Genomic DNA, 19,441 nt, shown 5'->3' on the forward strand with positions numbered 1-19,441 from the left:
TGCAGTATTTTCCAAACTGATAGTATTTTCTTTTCTAAATTGAAATGGGACAAGAGTTTTTTAAAAGCATTTGATGCTTCTCTAATTTTTATATAGTGCATAAACTGTGGATATGATCTAATCTTTCCTCCATGACTCTGAATCCTCACTGAATCAGTGAGGTTCCTGGACAGCTACAGCGGAGCTGGGCCCCCCGGGGCTGCTGAACTGGGGGCAACTCGTGGGCCAGCTGCATGTGGTTCTGACCGCCGAGCCTTTCTAGTTCTTGTACCTGCCCCTTTTAATTGACCTGCCTCCTGCCTGGACAAGAAGTCAAGAGAGTTGAGTTCTAGGCCCTTTGCCATCACCTACTCACCTTTTTGCTCCAGGCAGGTCATCTGTTCTGACACTTGGTTTCTTTTATCTGAGAAGTGGTGATAATAAAAGGTATACTGGGACACCTGGGTGGCTCAGTTAGTTAAGCATCTGCCTTCGGCTCAGGTCATGATCCCGGGGTTCCTGGATCCAGCCCCTGCTCAGCGGGGAGTCTGCTTCTTCCTTTCCCTCTGCCCCTCCCCTCTGCTCATGCGTGCATTTGCAGAACTTACTCTCTCTCTTTCTCAAATAAATAAAATCTGTAAAAAATTAAAATAAAATAAAAGGTATACTGACTACTAGAATTTTCAGGAACAAATTAGATTAAAAATAAAAAGTGCTTAAATAATTATATAAGGGGAAGGTATCATCACAATATTGCTAGGAGATAAAATTGCATTTTATTGCTAAAATAAAATAAAAATAATATAGTAACAGGATCAAATTCATATAGTATAAAACACATAGTTAATATAATAACATTGGCTAACATTTATTGAGTGCTTACTGTGTTTGAAGCATAGTTCTAAACACCTTACATTCCTCAGTATTTAGTGCTTGCAGCAACCCTACCATTACCATCTGATATTCGAGACTACAAAACTGAGACATGTAGAAATCAGACAATCTGTCTTTGGTTATTAACAGATACTAAACAGAACTATGATCAATCCTTCCCAGTTAGCACACCTGATTCCAAGAACTTGTGAAAGGTCTATCATATGTCTGATAAAATTTCCTCCTTCCAAACCCCACAGAGATTAGAAGAGTTTACATCTCCCAACCTCTGCCCCACATTCTGTTCCAGAGCTTATGCACTATTAGTGGTTCTAAACCAGAGGTGCTTTTGCCTCCCAGGGCACATTTAGCAATATCAGAAGACATTGTGGTTGTCAAAACTGGAGGCCAGGGTGCTGATAGTAGAAAACAGGGATGTTGCTACACATCCCACAGTACTCAGGGTAGTCCCCAACCGCAAAGAGTTATTTAGCCCAAAATTTCAATAGTGCCAAGCTTGGGCTGCACTGATAGCACAAACACAGCATGAGGAAACTTCACTTAAGAGCTCAGCACCCAGGTAACATACAAATCTATGATGTGGATGCTTCTGTTTATTCATTTGTTTTGTTTGTTGCTGATCTAAGATATATGCTGCTTAATTCCTTGATCTGAAAATCATCGCAATAGGTGAAAATGCTAGATAGCTGATTTCTGCGTACATCAGGCATTACAGTATCTACGATGGGATGAAAACAAACCTTTACTGAATATGGCTGTACATCAGGTAATGCATGTCGGCATTCCCAAAGGGTCAGGAGAAATAAGAAAATCTCTCCAGGTAAACAGAAAGATTAGAATTTAAGACAAATCTGGTTGTTTACAATATGTACTATTTTGGAGTAAATACACTGAAGTTATGGTTTAATAATCCTCATTTTATTTATTACCTTATATCCCCTTTGGACTTAAAACTAAGTCCAAATATGTTAAATCACGTAAGCCATAAAGATTTTTTTTTCCCAAATGGAAGAGGTTAACCAGGAAAACTTTTATTTAAATGCTTTCATCTGTATATGAAATACAAGCTAAGAATCACTTAGGAGTTGACTGCTATCACCCTGACTAAATGGAAGCATGCAGAGAAAAGAACTATTAAAGTTCCCTTCTTCCCTGCAAGTCAATGTTGATCACCCTCCAATTAGAGATCTGCTTTTCATACGTGCCTTCCTAAGTCCTCTCCAGCTATGGATATCGATGAAGGGACATGCAGACTTAATTACATGTTTCCAATGTAAAACTATCATCTGCTTTAAAAGAAAAGCAAAACTGGCCAGAGATAAAGAGCAAAAAGCAGAGATTTGTGCTTTTGTTAGCCAAAGGCTTTAGTGCTCAAAATCTATACTGGCTGGTACAAAGGAAATTTCAGTTAAGCCATTTAGACAATGATTTATAACTTGATAAAGAAATTGTACCAACCCTGCAACGCATTATTTGCAGAAAATATATTCATTTTGTTCTGGTAAGGGATCATAGTAACCAACTCAAGTTTCACAGATAGATACCCCAAGAACATATTTATTTCCCTACACCTCTGCCTAGCAATCCAAACTTCTTACAAGGCCTCCAGGGCCACAGAATCTAACCCCTCCCTGCCTTGCCTACCTATCTCTTCCCACTGACTGTGCTTCCATTTTCTGGGCCTTATTTTGTCCTTTAAACACACTGGGCTCCTTCCTTGCAAATCATTGCTCTTTTTTTTCTGGATGCCCTGAATGCCACATTTTCATGGCTGATCTCTTCCCATCACTCAGCTCAGCAACACCTTCCTTGATATAAAATGGAGTGCCCTGCCTCCTCCATCACCCCCCATCTTGCTTTATTATCTTTGAAGCATGTATCACCATCCAAAGTCATACTGTTCATTTATTTTTTGTCTATAACCTTGTCTTGCTGCCCCTCTCCTCTGCACATCGTGGGCATTTACTCAATGAAATATTTTTATATGCAAACAATGAATCATGGAACACTACATCAAAAACTAATGATGTAATGTATGGTGATTAACATAACATAATAAAAAAATTAACTGTTGTGATTTAAATGTACTTTTAAAGGACAATATAGAGGATTTTCTTTGTATCTACCTGAAGTCACTATAGCTTAAAGCTGTAGATGACCTTTTTAGTGATAAACAAAAAATCCTTTGTAAAAATTAACAGTAAACAACTAAGAAAGAAAAGAAAAACTGCTGGAATATATTTAGTTTAATAGGTTTGCTATATGTTCTGTATTTTTAGCTTAAAAGTGAAATCTTGTGTGTTTTTTAAAATGAAGATATAAGTACTTACTATATTTTAATGTCACATTTAATAGCTGTACTATAAAATGACTCATAACACTATGCTATGATTTTGCAAAACTCATCAAAAACTGTAGATGGAATTTAAAACTTTTGTCAGAAAACAAAACTAACTTGAAATATTTTTGTAGTAAGTTTTTGAACCTCATTCACAATTTTAAACTGAGTCTGACTCCACTTTTCTTCAGAGATATTACCATAAAGATAAGCTTAAATAAAAGTACCTGAAATAGATAACCAAAAAGGGAAATTATAAAATGAGCAGTGATATATTTTTGGGAAAAATATATAATGCCATGTTAAAAATAAAGGATTACTTATCCTTTACTAGCCTGGTCTTCTCTTTCACTCCAAATTATAATAATCTGTTCAAGTTCTAGGAGAGTGTCACTTCACAATAGTCAATTAAGATTCTTTTTCAGTGTCAAGGCTGTCCTGCCTCCCTAACCTCCACCACTCTGGTCCCAGGTACCCACACCCCTCCAGCCCCCCACCATCATTTCCATAGCTTCCAAACAGCCTCTCAACAGATCTCAAGGCCATTCTGGCTGGCCTGGCTCCAAAGCATCTCTCCACCCAGCAGCCACAGGGATGCTTTTTAAATGCAAATCTCTTCCCAACACTCTCCCAGCTGTCCTTAGAATAAAAACCAAGATCTTGAACAAGTTCTATGAGGCCTTGCATTAGAGAGTCTTTGCCCATTGTCGAGCCTTATTTGAATTCTCTCTTCTCACTGTCTGGGATCCAGGCACATCCATCCTTTCACTTCTTGGAAAACACTAAGTTATCCCTGTCTCAGGGCCCATGAGCACGTCCTTTCTTGAACCATAACAGCTCATTCAGATAGAGATTACTTAGCTTCTATTCACCCATCAGATACTAGCTCAAAAATCATTTCCTTGGAGCGATGCGTGTGATCAAATTTAACAGAACTATATACCTTTAAAAATAAGTCGATAAAAAACAAGTAAACTCTGTACTTTATAGTATTATGCCAATGCTGATTTCCTGATTTTGATAAAGTACTGTCATTATATAACATATTACTTTGGGGAAAACTGGATGAAAGGTGCATGGGAAATTCTTGTACAGTTTATCAACTTCGTTTAAGTCTAAAATTATTTCAAAATTTAAAAAAAAGTTACTCCTTCAGGAGATCTTTCTATTACTCTTCTGACCATATAAGGGACTAAGCTCCCTATTTTCCTCCTTCATAATATTTAATACATTCAGAAAGTGTAAACTTTTGAGATTAATGTTAAATATTTGTCTACTCCTGTGGGAGGAGCAAGATGGCGGAAGAGTAGGAGACCTAAATTTCGTCTGGTCCCAGGAATTCAGCTAGATAGGGATCAAACCATTCAGAACACCTACAAACTCAACAGGAGATCAAAGAAAAGAATAGCAACAACTCTCTGAAAAGAAAAACGACCACTTTCTCGAAGGTAAGACGTGAGGAGAAGTGAGTCAGAGGCGATATTTGGGAAGACAGACCTTGAGGGGAGGGAGCCTCCTCAGCCAATATCAGTAAGTGATAGACCCGGGGAGCACAAAGTCAGAACTTTTAGAAGTCTGCTCTGCTAAGGGACATCACTCCAGTGTCTAAGAGGGGGGATTGGGGGGCTGGAACCCTTGCTGGGACAGTATGGTCTCAGGACCCTCGAGGTCACAGAAAGATCAGCGGCAGAGCTCCCAGGTATCGGACGGGGGAAGCCAGCTGCAAACACAGAGCTGAGGAGTGGGCTCTCAGCTTGGGATTGCCATAGACCATGATCACAGCACAGTCGGCCCACTGCTTCTCCAGCAGGGACCCAACAAGCGGCAGAGCCAGGGATACTCCCCTTCCTCCCCGGGGAGGAGTGGCGTGGAAGTGCACCACAGGGATCTGATGGGTTTGGAGACTCCAAACAGGGTCCTGTGCTAGAGACAGAAACGCTCGGTCACAGGCCGGATGAGCACGGAGTGCAGACAGAGACAGGGGAGAGAGGAGTGACTGACTGCTTTTCTCTGGGGGATCACTGAGGAGTGGGGACCCAAGTTCTCGGCTCCTCTGGGATGGAGATTGGGATGCCGTCATTTTCAATCTCATCCTCCAAAGCTATACAGAAAGCTTTCAGGGAACAAAAGCTATAAGAGCAAACCCGGGCAGATTACATAGACTGGCCCCTGACAAAGGCGGTGCAATTCAGCCTCAGGCAAAGACATTTGAGAGTCACTGCAACAGGCCCCTCCCCCAGAAGATCAGCAAGAACAGCCTGGCAAGACCAAGTTTACCAATCAATGAGAATGGCAAAACCCCAGCACTAGGGGAATACAGCACATAAAATTCATGGCATTTTCCAATGATGCTTTAGTCTTTCAAAGTTAATTTTTTAAATTTTCTTAATTTTTCTTTTTCTATTTTTTTAGTTAAATTTTTCTTCTTTCCTTTTTCAACCAACATCTTAGCAATTCCTTTTTAAAATCTTTTTTAATTTTTCATTTTTACAGTCATTTTCTTTCTTTTTTTAAAGAGTTTATTTATTTATTTGACAGAGAGAGAGAGCAAGAGCAGGAATACAAGCAGAGGAAGTGGGAGAGGGAGAAGCAGGCTTCCTGCTGAGCAGGGAGCCCGATGCGGGGCTCGATCCCAGGACCCTGGGATCATGACCTGAGCCAAAGGCAGACGTTTAACGACTGAGCCACCCAGGCTCCCCTTTACAGTCATTTTCTATCTTTTCATCATATTTAACCTTATTTTGTGTGTATATGTATAAGTTTTTCTACCTTTGAAATTTTGGGATACAGTTTCTTCTAACAGACCAAAATTTACCCTAAATATAGTCTATGATGTTGTTCTAGTCTCCTGCTTGATCACATTCTCTTTTTTTTAAATTTTTTTCATTCTTTTTTCAACCAAATTCTTATCATGTCAATTCCTTTTTTAAAATCTTTTTTAATTTTCATCTTTACAGTAATATTCCATCCCTTCATCGTATTTACCCTTTTTTATATATATAAGTTTTTCTTTCTTTAAAATTTTGGGAGGCACTTTCTTCTAACAAACAAAAATACACCCAAAATCTACTGGGTGGCTCTGTTATATTAACCGGCCTGATCATATTCTTCCTATTCCCCCCACCCTTTCTTTTCCCCCAGTTTAGGGTCTCTTCTGATTTGTTTACTGTATATTTTTCTAGGGTCATTGTTACCCCTTTAACATTTTTTTAACATTTTGATCTGCCATTCATCTTTCCCCAATGGAAAAAATGACAAGATGGGAAAACTCACCTCAAAAAAAAAGAACAAGAGGCAGTACGAACTGCCAGGGACCAGATCAATACAGACATTAGTAAGATGTTGGAACTAGCGTTCAAAATGACGATTATAAAGATACTAGCTGGGCTTGAAAGAAGTATAGAATATACTAGAGAATCCCTTTCTGGAGAAAGAAAAGAACTAAAATCTAACCAAGTCGAAATCAAAAAGGCTATTAATGAGGTGCAATCAAAAATGGAGGATCTAACTGCTAAGATAAATGAGGCAGAAAAGAGAATTAGTGATATAGAAGACCAAATGAAGGAGAATAAAGAAGCTGAGAAAAAGAGAGATAAACAACTACTAGATTACGAGGGGAGAATTCGAGAGATAAATGATGCCATAAAATGAAACAACATTAGAATTGGGATCCCAGAAGAAGAAAGAGAGAAGGGGGCAAAAGGTATATTGGAGCAAATTACAGTGGAGAACTTCTCTAATTTGAGGGAAAAAACAGGCATCAAAATACAGGAGGCACAGAGAACCCACCTCAAAATCAATAAAAATAGATCAACACCCTTACATTTAATAGTAAAACTCACAAGTCTCAGAGACAAAGAGAAAACCCTGAAAGCATCTCGAGACAAGAGGTCTGTAACCTACAAGGGTAGAAACATTAGATTGACAGCAGACCTATCCACAGAGACCTGTCAAGCCAGGAAGGACTGGCATGATATATTCATAGCACTAAGTGAGAAAAATAAATGCAGCCAAGAACACTATATCCAGCTAGGCTGTTATTGAAAATAGAAGGAGAAATAAAAAGCTTCCACAACAAACAGAAACTAAAAGAATTTGTGAACACCAAACCAACGCTAAAAGAAATATTGAAAGGGGTCCTCTAAGCAAAGAGAGAGCCTAAAAGTAACATAGACCAGAAAGGAACACAGACAATATATAGTAACAGTCACCTTATAGGCAATACAATGGCACCAAATTCATACCTTTCAATAGTTACCCTGAATGTAAACGGGCTAAATGCCCCAATCAAAAGACACAGGCTATCAGATTGGATAAAAAAAAACAAGACCCATTGATATACTGTCTTCAAGAGACTCATTTTAGACCCAAAGACACCTCCAGATTGAAAGTGAGGGGTGGAAAACAATTTACCATGCTAATGGACATCAGAGCAAAGCTGGGGTGGCAATCCTTATATCAGACAAATTAGATTTTAAACCAAAGACTATAATAAGAGATGAGGAAGGACACTACATCATAATTAAATGGTCTATCCAACAAGAAAATCTAACAATTGTAAATATCGATGCCCCTAACATGGGAGCAGCCAATTATATAAGCCAATTAATAACAAAATCAAAGAAACACACTGACAATAATACAGTAATAGTAGAGGATTTTAACACACCCCTCACTCAAATGGACAGATCATCTAAGCAAAAGATCAACAAGGAAATAAAGGATTTAAAAGACACTGAACCAGATGGACTTCACAGATATATTCAGAACACTCCATCCCAAAGCACCAGAATACACATTCTTCCCTAGTGCCCATGGAACATTCTCCAGGATAGATCACATCCTGGGTCACAAATCAGGTCTCAACCAGTACCAAAAGACTGGGATCATTCCCTGCATATATTCAGACCACAGTGCTTTGAAATCTGAACTCAATCACAAGAAGAAAGTTGGAAAGAACTCAAATACATGGAGGCTAAAGGGCATCCTACGAAAGAATGAATGGGTCAACCAAGAAATTAAAGAGGAATTAAAAAAAGTCATAGAAAGAAATGAAAATGAAAACACAACTGTTCAAAATCTTCGGGATGCAGCAAAGGCAGTCCTGAGAGGAAAGTATATAGCAATACAAGCCTTTCTCAAGAAACAAGAAAGGTCTCAAATACACAATCTAACCCTACACCTAGAGGAGCTGGAGAGAGAACAGCAAATAAATCCTAAACCCAGCAGGAGGAGAGAGATAATAAAGATCAAGGCAGAAATCAATGAAATAGAAACCAAAAGAACAGTAGAACAGATTAACGAAACTAGGATCTGGTTCTTTGAAAGAATTAACAAGATTGATAAAACCCTGGCCAGATTTATGAAAAAGAAAAGAAAAAGGACCCAAATAAATAAAATCATGAATGAAAGAGGAGAAATCACAACCAACACCAAAGAAATATAATTATAAGAACATATTATGAGCAACTATATGCCAGCAATTTAGATAATCTGGAAGAAATGGATGCATTCCTAGAGATCTATACACTACCAAAACTGAACCAGGAGGAAATAGAAAACCTGAGCAGACTCATAACCAGTAAGGAAATTGAAGCAGTCATCAAAAATCTCCCAACAAAAAGAGCCCAGGGCCAGAATGCTTCCCAGGGGAATTCTACGAAACATTTAAAGAAGAATTAATACCTATACTTCTGAAGCTGTTTCAAAGAATAGAAATGGAAGGAAAACTTCCAAACTCATTGTATAAGGCCAGAATTATCTTGATCCCAAAACCAGACCAAGACCCCATCAAAAAGGAGAACTACAGACCCATATCCCTGATGAACATGGATGCAAAAATTCTCACCAAAATACTAGCCAATAGGATCCAACAGTACATTAAAAGGATTATTCACCAGGACCAAGTAGGATTTATCCCTGGGCTGCAAGGTTGGTTCAACTTCCACAAATCAGTCAATCATCATAATGATACAATACATTAATAAAAGAAAGAACAAGAACCATATGATCCTCTCAACAGATGCAGATAAAGCATTTGACAAAGTACAGCATCCTTTCTTGATGAAAACTCTTCAGAATGTAGGGATGGAGGGTACATACCTCAATATCATAAAAGCCATCTATGAATAACCCACAGCGAATATTATACTCAATGTGGAAAAAAACCTTAGCTTTTCCCCTAAGATCAGGATCCTGGAAGGGATGTCCCTATCACCACTGTTGTTCAACATAGTACTAGAAGTCCTATCCTCAGCAATCAGACAACAAAAGGAAATAAAGGCATCCGAATAGGAAAAGAAGAAGTGAAACTCTCACTTCTTGCACATGATATGATACCTTATGTGGAAAACCCAAAAGACTCCACCCCAAAACTGTTAGAACTCATACAGCAATTCAGTAAAGTGGCAGGATATAAATTCAATGCACAGAAATCAGTGGCATTCCTATACCCCAACAACAAGACAGAAGAAAGAGAAATTAAAGAGTAGATCGCATTTACAATTGTACCCAAAACCATAAGATACCTAGGAAAAAATCTAATCAAAGAGGCAAAGGATCTGTACTCAGAAAACTATAAAATACTCATGAAAGAAATTGAGGAACACACGAAGAAATGGAAACATGCTCATGGATTGGAAGAACAAATATTGTGAAGATGTCAATGCTACCTACAGCAATCTACACATCTAATGCAATCCCTATCAAAATAACATCAACTTTTTTCAATGAAATGGAACAAATAATCCTAAAGTTTGTATGGAACCAGAAAAGACCCCGAATAGCCAGAGGAATGCTTAAAAAGACAAGCAAATCTGGTGGCATCACAATTCTGGACTTCAAGCTCTATTACAAAGCTGTCATCATCAAGACAGTATGGTACTGGCACAAAAACAGGCACATAGATCAATGGAACAGAATCGAGAGCCCTGAAATGGACCCTCAACTCTATGGTCAACTTATCTTTGACAAAGCGGGAAAGAATGTCCAATGGAGAAAAGACAGTCTCTTCAACAAATGGTGTTGGGAAAATTGGACAGCCACATGCAGAAGAATGAAACTGAACCATTTCCTTACACCACACAAAAAATAGACTCAAAATGGTTGAAAGACCTAAATGTGAGACAGGAATCCATCAAAATCCTAAAGGAGAACACAGGCAGCAACCTCTTCGACCTCTGCCACAGCAACTTCTTCCTAGAAACATCGCCAAAGGCAAGGGAAGCAAAGGCAAAATGAACTATTGGGGCTTCATCAAGATAAGAAGCTTTTGCACAACAAAAGAAACAGTCAACAAAACCAAGACAACCAAGAGAATGGGAGAAGATATTTGCAAATAACATATCAGATAAAGGGCTAGTATCCAAAATCTATAAAGAACTTATCAAACTATTGTGGACATTGCTGCTATAAACATTGGGGTGCACGTACCCCTTCGGATCCCTACATTTGTATCTTTGTGGTAAATACCCAGTAGTGCAATTGCTGGATCGTATGGTAACTCTATTTTCAACTTTTTGAGGAACCTCCATACTGTTTTCCAGAGTGGTTGCACCAGCTTGCACTCCCACCAACAGTGTAGGAGGATTTCCCTTTCTCCGCATCCCCGCCAACATCTGTCATTTCCTGACTTGTTAATTTTAGTCCACAATAGCCAAACAGTGGAAAGAGCCAAGATGTCCATCGACAGATGAATGGATAAAGAAGATGTGGTATATAAACACAATGGAATATTATGCAGCCATCAAAAGGAATGAGATCTTGCCATTTGCAATGACGTGGATGGAACTGGAAGGTGTTATGCTGAGTGAAATAAGTCAATCAGAGAAAGATATGTATCATATGACTTCACTGATATGAGGAATTCTTAATCTCAGGAAACAAACTGAGGTTTGCTGGAGTGGTGGTGGGGATGGGAGGGAGGGGGTGGCTGGGTGATAGACACTGGGGAGGGTATGTGCTATGGTGAGCGCTGTGAATTGTGCAAGACTTTTGGATCACAGATCTGTACCTCTGAAACAAATAATGCAATATATGTTAAGAAAAAAAAAGAAGATAGCGAGGGGAAGAATGAAGGGGAGTAAATCGGAGGGGGAGATAAACCATGAGAAACGATGGACTCTGAAAAAGAAACAGGGTTCTAGACGGGTGGGGGTGGGGGGATGGGTTAGCCTGGTGATGGGTATTAAAGAGGGCATGTTCTGCATGGAGCACTGGGTGTTATGCACAAAAAATGAATCATGGAACACTACATCAAAAACTAATGATGTAATGTATGGTGATTAACATAACAATAAAAAATTTTAAAGAAAAAAAAAGAACTTATCAAACTCGACACCCAAAGAATAAATAATCCAATGAAGAAATGGGCAGAAGACATGAACAGACATTTCTGGAAAGAAGACTTCCAACAGACACATGAAACATGAAAAAGTGCTCAACATCCACTCAGCATCCGGGAAATCCAAATCCAAACCTCAATGAGATACCACCTCACACTGGTCAGAATGGCTAAAATTAACAGGTCAGGAAACGAGAGATGTTGGTGAGGATGCAGAGAAAGGGGAACCCTCCTACACTGTTGATGGGAACGCAAGCTGCTACATGCAGTCTGGAAAACCGTGTGGAGGTTCCTCAAGTAGTAGATAATAGAGGTACCCTATGACATAGCCATTCCACTACTGGGTATTTACCCGAAAGATACAAATGTAGTGATCAGAAGGGGCGCATGCATCCCAATGTTTATAGCAGCCATGTCCACAATAGCCAAACTATGGAAAGAACCAAGATGTCCATCAACAGATGAATAGATATAGAAGATGTGGTATATATATATAATGGAATATTATGCAGCCATCAAAAAATGAAATCTTGTCGTTTGCAATGACGTGGATGGAACTAGAGGGTATTATTCTAAGCTATATAAGTCAATAAGAGAAAGACAAGTATCATATGATTTCACTGATACAAGGAATTTGAGAAACAAGACAGAGGATCGTAGGGGAAAGGAGGGAAAAATGAAATAGGACGAAACCAGAGAGGGAGACAAAGCATAAGAGACTCTTAATCTCAGGAAACAAACTGAAGGTTGCTGGAGTGGTGGGGGGTGGGAGGGATGGGGTGGCTGGGTGATGGACATTGAGGAGGGTAAGGAGTATGGTGAGCGCTGTGAATTATGTAAGACTGATGAATCACAGACCTCTACCCCTGAAGCAAATAATATATTATATGTTAATAAAAAAATTAAAAGAAAATATTTCTCTACCCCTCTAGAGTGTAAGCCCTTTGGGGCAGGGATTGTATCTCTTTATTTCACTATTTTATCTCCAGTAGTTAAGTCAATGCTTGGCACAGGAAATGTGTCTAATAAACATTTATTAGAGAGACTATTAAATACATGAATGAGCCAATGAGTCAATGTCCTTTGGAAGCATAAATATATATAAAGATACATACTTACATATTTAAAAGATATTGCTCAATTTATGAAGTTAATGGGATAATAAATATCAACAGAGATCTAAACATAGATGCTTCTAACTTGGAAATGATGAAGCTAATGAGAAAAAAGTATAACAGCAACTAACATTTAGTGAATATTTAATCCTATTATTCAAGATGCTTTGCAAGCAGTTCTCTACTTAATCTTTATCATAACCATATCAAGTGTGCTATTTTCAATCTTCATTTTACAGATGAGAGACTCATAGATATTTGTAACTTGCCCATGCTCAGAATAATTATATAGCAGAGGCAGCATTTGAACATGCACTTCAGCTCTTGAGTCCATAGTCTTAAGTACTACTTCTCTCCCTGGAGATAAATTCTGAAAATATTGCTCGAGAAAGTTCTAAAAAGTGAGCTATGAATTCTGAAGGTAGATTACAAACTGCTATGAAACCACATTCTTTAAATTTTTATATTTCCACCATTTTGTACAAAGCCTTCCATGTAGCATACATACAAGCATTCGTACACATACACACATGACTTTGGTGAATAAATAAATGAAGCTAAAGCAAACTGAGGAAAAGAGAAAAGACAAAACTCTAGGTAAGAGAATTGGTTTCCAACCAATCACCAGTCTTTGATTCTTAATTTCAAAATGGATGCTGGTTGGGACTTTTCCTTTTTCTTTTTTTTGCGGGGGGGAGGTGGTTTCTAAAATTTAGTGAAGCAGAGCAAAATGGGCAGCAGAGTGAGTGGGGGCTCCCAAACAAGTCAAGGTTATTTGAAATACTAGCTAAGTGAGGAAAATTAAAGAAATTAAGAATGTAAAAAGAAAGAAATGAGGAAATCACAGAGCAGATTTATCAACTACCACCAGGCTATTAGCAATAACAAGAAGTAATTCACCAATACTTCAGATATTGTTCCATCTTTTGAGCAAAGGGCCTCATCACAGAGATGAGAGATAAGAAACATGTCATACTTAGGTTTTTTTTTTTAAATCAAGTCCCTCTATTATCAAGAAAATGCTTTTAAGTGTACACGTTGGTTGATTTTGTGACATATTCTTAACCTTACAAGGTAGGTACAGCTCTGCTGAGCACGATTAACTCAGAAAGCCACAAATACTGCAATGGGGCTTTAAGGATCAGTAAAATAGCTGGAATATTTTCCTTGCTGCAGACAGCTGGATGTTACCAATTTAGCTATTTTAAATTGGGGGGGGAGGACGAGGGAAAGGCAAGGTTTTTATTTTGCCACACATCTGTAAATTCAGAGAAAGGGAAAACAGGGAAGCCATCGAAAAGCTTGGGAAATGAACTGGATTTCTCCCTGCTCTCCTCAGTGAGCCGGTCTCTCATAACCGGCCTGAAGAAATCAGCACACCTTCTTTTCGGGTTACCTACACCGAACAGAATCTGACCAAATTGCTGGGTTAAGCAGCAGTTTTCCTTTTCTGTTTTCGATAGTTTCACTGAAATATAATCTACACAACACACAGATCACCCACTTAAAGTGTACGTTTCAATGGCATTTGGTATGTTTTTACTCAATTAGTGCCATCACTCCAATCTAATTTTAGAACATTTTCATCACCCAAGCAATTTACCTTTTAAAGGATGGTTTAAATGGTTTGTGATATACATACATACCCAAATAGTCACAATCTAAAGTAAAAACAAAAAAATATTTTTAAATGAATATTAACATTCTCAGTGAATGTTAATGGCCTATCTGCTGAGAGGTGTGCATTTTGTGACATAAGAAAGACATCGTCTACATTTAAAACCTCATCTTGGAAGGTGCAACTATATGACTTAGGCTACTTCTCAGAAGTGATTGTGCAAAATGCAAAAGGAACAATTTGCCCTGCCCTTTAATCTAATTATTTTCCTTATTTTTTTCCTTACAGAATAATTTATGATCATATCAAAAGCCATTTACTCTCTTCTGTACCAAGCTCACCTCCACCTCCAGCTTTCTGTCCAGTGGCCCGTATATTCGAGTATTTGCCTGTAGTAAATATCTATAATTACTGTCTCTGAGCAGCTCAAAAAAAAAAAAATGCATTACAAGAAGCAATAAAAGGATGGAACACTTTCCATTAATTAGGCCCCATCCAAATTAACTTTAAATCAGTAATTCTGAGAGAAGAGCTGTTTTTTTAAGCTTAACTAGCTTGACTAAATATGCTTCATAATTTTTCCTCTTGATCTTCAGTTTAATTCACAGGACAAGAGTTTCAAGAATCTCTTATGTATGAGACTTTACAGAGAAGCAAGCGAGGTCACATACATGGTATGAGGAAACCTGGTTTATCAACCACCAAAATTTTGATAATCTGTAGGTAAAATAAAAAAGCATTTTAGCACACCACCTCATAGAACTGCTCAATAACAATGTTGGCTATGTTTTTGAAATAATGATATAATAACAGCTAACATTTATTAAAAACCTATTATGTGCCATCTGCTGATTTGTGTTTTACATTAACTCATTCAATGCTCACAAAACCCAAGAGTAGGTCGTCTCCTACACGATGTCATGATTATCATCATCACCATCACTCACATTTTAAAGACAGAGAAACTGAGGTAAAGAGCATGGTGTATCATGCTCCAGATTACAGATGACAGCCAGAACTTAAAACCAGACTCTGGCTTTAGAGCTCACTTTCTTAACCATTACCCCACAATGCCCATCAGGAAATACATAAGGTAAGAATTGTTACCCTAGTGCTGAGATGCCAGCCTATTCTCTAATGCCAAAGGATATAGTGATACAATACCAAAGAGGGGGGAAAACTAATTGCTTTCCTATAGGATAGGAATACAGTGAGTAGACAGGGACTAAGGAATGTTCCTTACAATAAGGGAGGAAAATGAGGGAGCGTTCACCATCTGAGATGGAAAAATGCAAAAAGCAACAGAAAATGGATGAGTTAAGCCATTTGAGGAATTAAACTATCAAAAGTTGTGTTTCTAATGCAGATCCAATAAGCATTCAGGTCAAATTACAGTTGTCAAAGTGTAAACTCAAGTCCAGAATGCAACAGTAAGCCATAAGTGATTTCATTAGAGTGAAACCAGTTTGATGAAAGAAGGTGTAAAAGCAGGTTTGTAGCCCGCACCTCGGTTAAAAAATTAAAAAATTTTAAAAAGACTAGTGAATAGAAAACTAAAGCTACACGTGAAATAAAACTACCAAAACTCTTACAAAAATTCAGCCAAAAAAATACCTCAGAAAAACACTAATATAAATTTACTTTTAATTTGCATGCATGTTATCACAGAATTGACCTCAAACAGACCACTGCCTAAGCCAAAATTTGACCTCAGTCGGACTACAGCTTAAACCAGAATGAACCTCAATCAGACCACCACCTAAGCCAGAAAACTGGTTGGCCTGACATGAGGAAGAACTACTGTTTGTGCTCGAACAGAAGTCACACTGAGACCACGGCTCTACCAGAGGTACACACATTCAAGAAACAACAAGCAAAATCATTTCAAGCACTCAAGACACAGGGATGAAAAGAAATAAGATCCATGCATATATTCAGCCTTTTAAAATAATGGTGGGGATCTGTGGGGCATTTTAAATTGGCAATGGCAAAGACTACAATTTTCTGCTAAAGGGATATTATCACATTTTTTTAACCTGGGTTTGAACCAAGGCTCATAAGAGCTCTCCTACTTAATGCAACATCACACCCAGCACTTTACTATGACTTCCACACAGCAGATGATAATCCTGACTCCTTGGCTCTTTGGAGTTAATCATTTCAAAAGGCAATGAGCAGAACACATTAAATTAGCACTGTAAACTAGAGTGGCTTCTTTCATTTCCCCACCTCCACACAGTCCTCTTTCTCAAATGGGCAAACACATTTTTAAAAATTATTTCATAGTTCTCAAATGGCTCTGACAAGCTACTGTTAAGTTTTGAAATAGAACTCCTGATTCCTTGTATAAATGCAAAATAGAGTTAGGTAAAAGGAAAACAAATATGGCTACATGGGCTAATCAAAGCATAGAGTAACAAACCAGTGACCCTGGTAGTGGAAGCTTCAACAATACTATATTTATATGATGATGAAAAAATCTAATTCTTCTTCAGGGCTACTTAGGGGGGTCTGGGTTTTTTTCAGTGTTTGATGAAAAGGTAGCAGCATAATTTAGCAGGTTATAATCTAGATCCTATTTACCCAGTTGTTCCTTAAACATCCTTAAGGGACTAAAATCACATCCCCAACTACACCATGTGTTTTCATGTACCATGAATATCCTCCAATAGATTGATAAGGGATGTTCTTTCTTCTTTCAAAATGTACCTTAAAAAATATGGCCAATTTTTCCTCTCACCAAAAACTCTCAGGTTACACATCCTATTCAACAATGCCAAATGAATCTGCTGAAGGGAGAACATACTAAAGCAAGGCTGAGTAGATCTGGACAAAACTAAACAAATTAATCTGGCAAAGTCTGTCCCCTTTCTTCAGTTGCCATGGGAAGAGTGAGAGAGAATGGATTCTGTTTCAGCTTACATCTTGAGGTTGAAAGCTGATATATAAATATATAACCCGGTAAACTTCTTAAGGAAAAGTTGCTAATGTGGCCTCTGTTTTCCCTTTTGGAAGGCTGCTATAGAGGAAGTGTGGTGAAGGGGGATGGAGAGGGAGAAGGGGAGGAGCAGGAGGGAAAGGAGTAGGTAATGATCATCTGTAGTGTAGATTGTTTTTTAAAACAATTTTAAGAGTACTTGACATCTGTCTGCCACATTCCACCAGATATTTAAACAAAAGTAAAGCTGCTCAGTAGAACATTTCTACTTATCCGGAAGGATAACTTCATGGATGTATGACAATTATATCTGGTAACTTTAAGGAAATCTCTAACTGCGATCTGAAATTAAAGTGGATTCCCAGGGTGCTGAAAGGCTTTTGCCAAAAATTAACAACTGTAAAACAACATACTTCTTTCATTCTAGCCAAAACAGAAAAATAAAGCCATATGCCTGATTTCTTTAAAAAACTAAATTTAGATCACAACTTTAAAATAGATTTTGACATAAATGGCTTTAAAATAACAAGAGCATCTTTCACTTGGGTCTTTTCCCAGTTAATTATTTGCTGGCATCGTCCTAGACATTCCTTGGCGTCACCTTAAACCAACACTCTCAAGTGCTAATTAGGAGACTATATACATTATTAACAAGAGAATGTGCTTAATACATGCATGTCCCATATGTATCCTGTTATTAACATGATTCCTTTCACTCCTAGAAAACTCTCTTTAGAAAACAGAGCCCCTGTTTAAACAAAGAAATTGACGGCTATTGAAGAAATTTTTGTCAGAATTCAATTAATAGGTAGGGGCCAACATGACACAGGATCCTTGTCTTTGAAACATCCTCAGCATGAATCAAATTTAATCTTACTGAAATAGTCAGCAGAGGGAGAAGTTAATGACTGCAGATGTTATACATTTTCATAGTACCAGGGGACTCCCAAAGAGAATGGCCAACTCGCTCAGGAGCTACACCACTGCGAAGAAACCAGCCATGTCAGAGAGCCCAAGCCAGAGACAAGCGTTTCTCCAGTCCTATCTCTTCCAAAAGGCCATGGGCCAGATGGGAAAAGAAACATATGTAAACAAGGTAGACCTAATGATTTCCTAATTATGAAGGAGATACGATCTTCTCATTAATTGGCAAGCTAATCGACCCCAATCTCAGTTTCATAAATTGAGTCCAATAAACCAAACTTTGGTGTCTGTACTCCACAGAATTCTCCTCACACTTCCACGCCCTTCACCCTGCCACAAAGTTGTCAGTTCTGCTTGATTTGTTTGAATACTGTACTTGACGACAGCTGTCGGAAACAGTACATTAGAACAGCTGGTATGACAGCTACAAGGGGCTTGGAAGTTTAATTGGGCTCAGTGTGACATTGTGCATTTTTCTAGACATAGAAATATCCGCAAAACGAAAGACATTTCTAATGGATGGTGTTTACTTATTGGCACCACCAACTGGTTAACCCCAGTTTGAGTTATGTCATCGGTCTCATAGTATCTTTGCCACTGGGCTGGTAAGACTATCAAAAAAAAAAAAAAAAAAAAGACGAAACAGTAGAGGCAGTGAGATGCACAAGAAAAGGGGCATTAAGAGCGAGAGGAAATGGTAAGGAAGTCACGTCAATAATCTCTTTCAAAGGCTGGCCGGTAGCCAAGGAGGATCCCACAGTGTCTCAGGATTTACTTCCAAAGGAAACGTATTCAGAGGCCCTGAGCCTGGTGCCACTGCAAACAAAACCACTCATTCTGGTCTCAGCCTCGCAGAGAAGGGAGAACGGCTTACTGTCGGCATCCGCGCGTAGGAAGAGAGCGAGGAGCAGCAACAGCGGCCTGGCGACGTGCACGTGCACCATCCTGCAGCTCAGCAGCAGCGAGCACTGGCAGTTTGGGGTCACCGCCTCTGAAGCGGCAGCGAGTCCGTCCGGTCTGGAATTTCAGTTGGAACTCTTTCAGAGCCTGCAAGGGCAGAGGAAGGGAAACAAAGGAAAGAAAACACAAAAACACTTAGGTTTCTTACTCTTTTCCCCTTGTTCCATCACCACCACCACCATCACGAGAGACATAATCCATTGTAGAGACACAAGGAACTGTAACCGGGATGCCTTTGTATGAGAAGGGCAGTAACTTGGTTTGTGAAATGGGGCGGCCCTAGCACATCTTGTTCCCATTGTCGGGCTCTCCTAAAGCCAACCACCTTGAATTC

At 38.7% G+C, this 19,441-nt stretch overlaps 1 protein-coding gene across 1 annotated transcript in view; it reads right to left on the reverse strand.

The window, feature by feature from the left end:
* PTPRD (protein tyrosine phosphatase receptor type D) overlaps positions 1 to 19,103 on the reverse strand; it is a 424,904-nt gene extending 405,801 nt beyond the window's left edge. Inside the window, exon 1 of the mRNA XM_088019124.1 lies at positions 19,022 to 19,103. Within this exon, the coding sequence (XP_087875250.1) occupies positions 19,022 to 19,091 (70 nt within the window). The 5' untranslated portion in view covers positions 19,092 to 19,103. The remainder of the gene's footprint in view (positions 1 to 19,021) is intronic.
* Between the last annotated feature and the right edge of the window lie 338 nt (positions 19,104 to 19,441).

The sequence above is a fragment of the Eumetopias jubatus genome, unplaced genomic scaffold, assembly GCF_037043125.1.
Source record: "Eumetopias jubatus isolate StellerSeaLion01/CBP00866 unplaced genomic scaffold, mEumJub1_p1.0 scaffold_15, whole genome shotgun sequence".
NCBI lineage: Eukaryota > Metazoa > Chordata > Mammalia > Carnivora > Otariidae > Eumetopias > Eumetopias jubatus.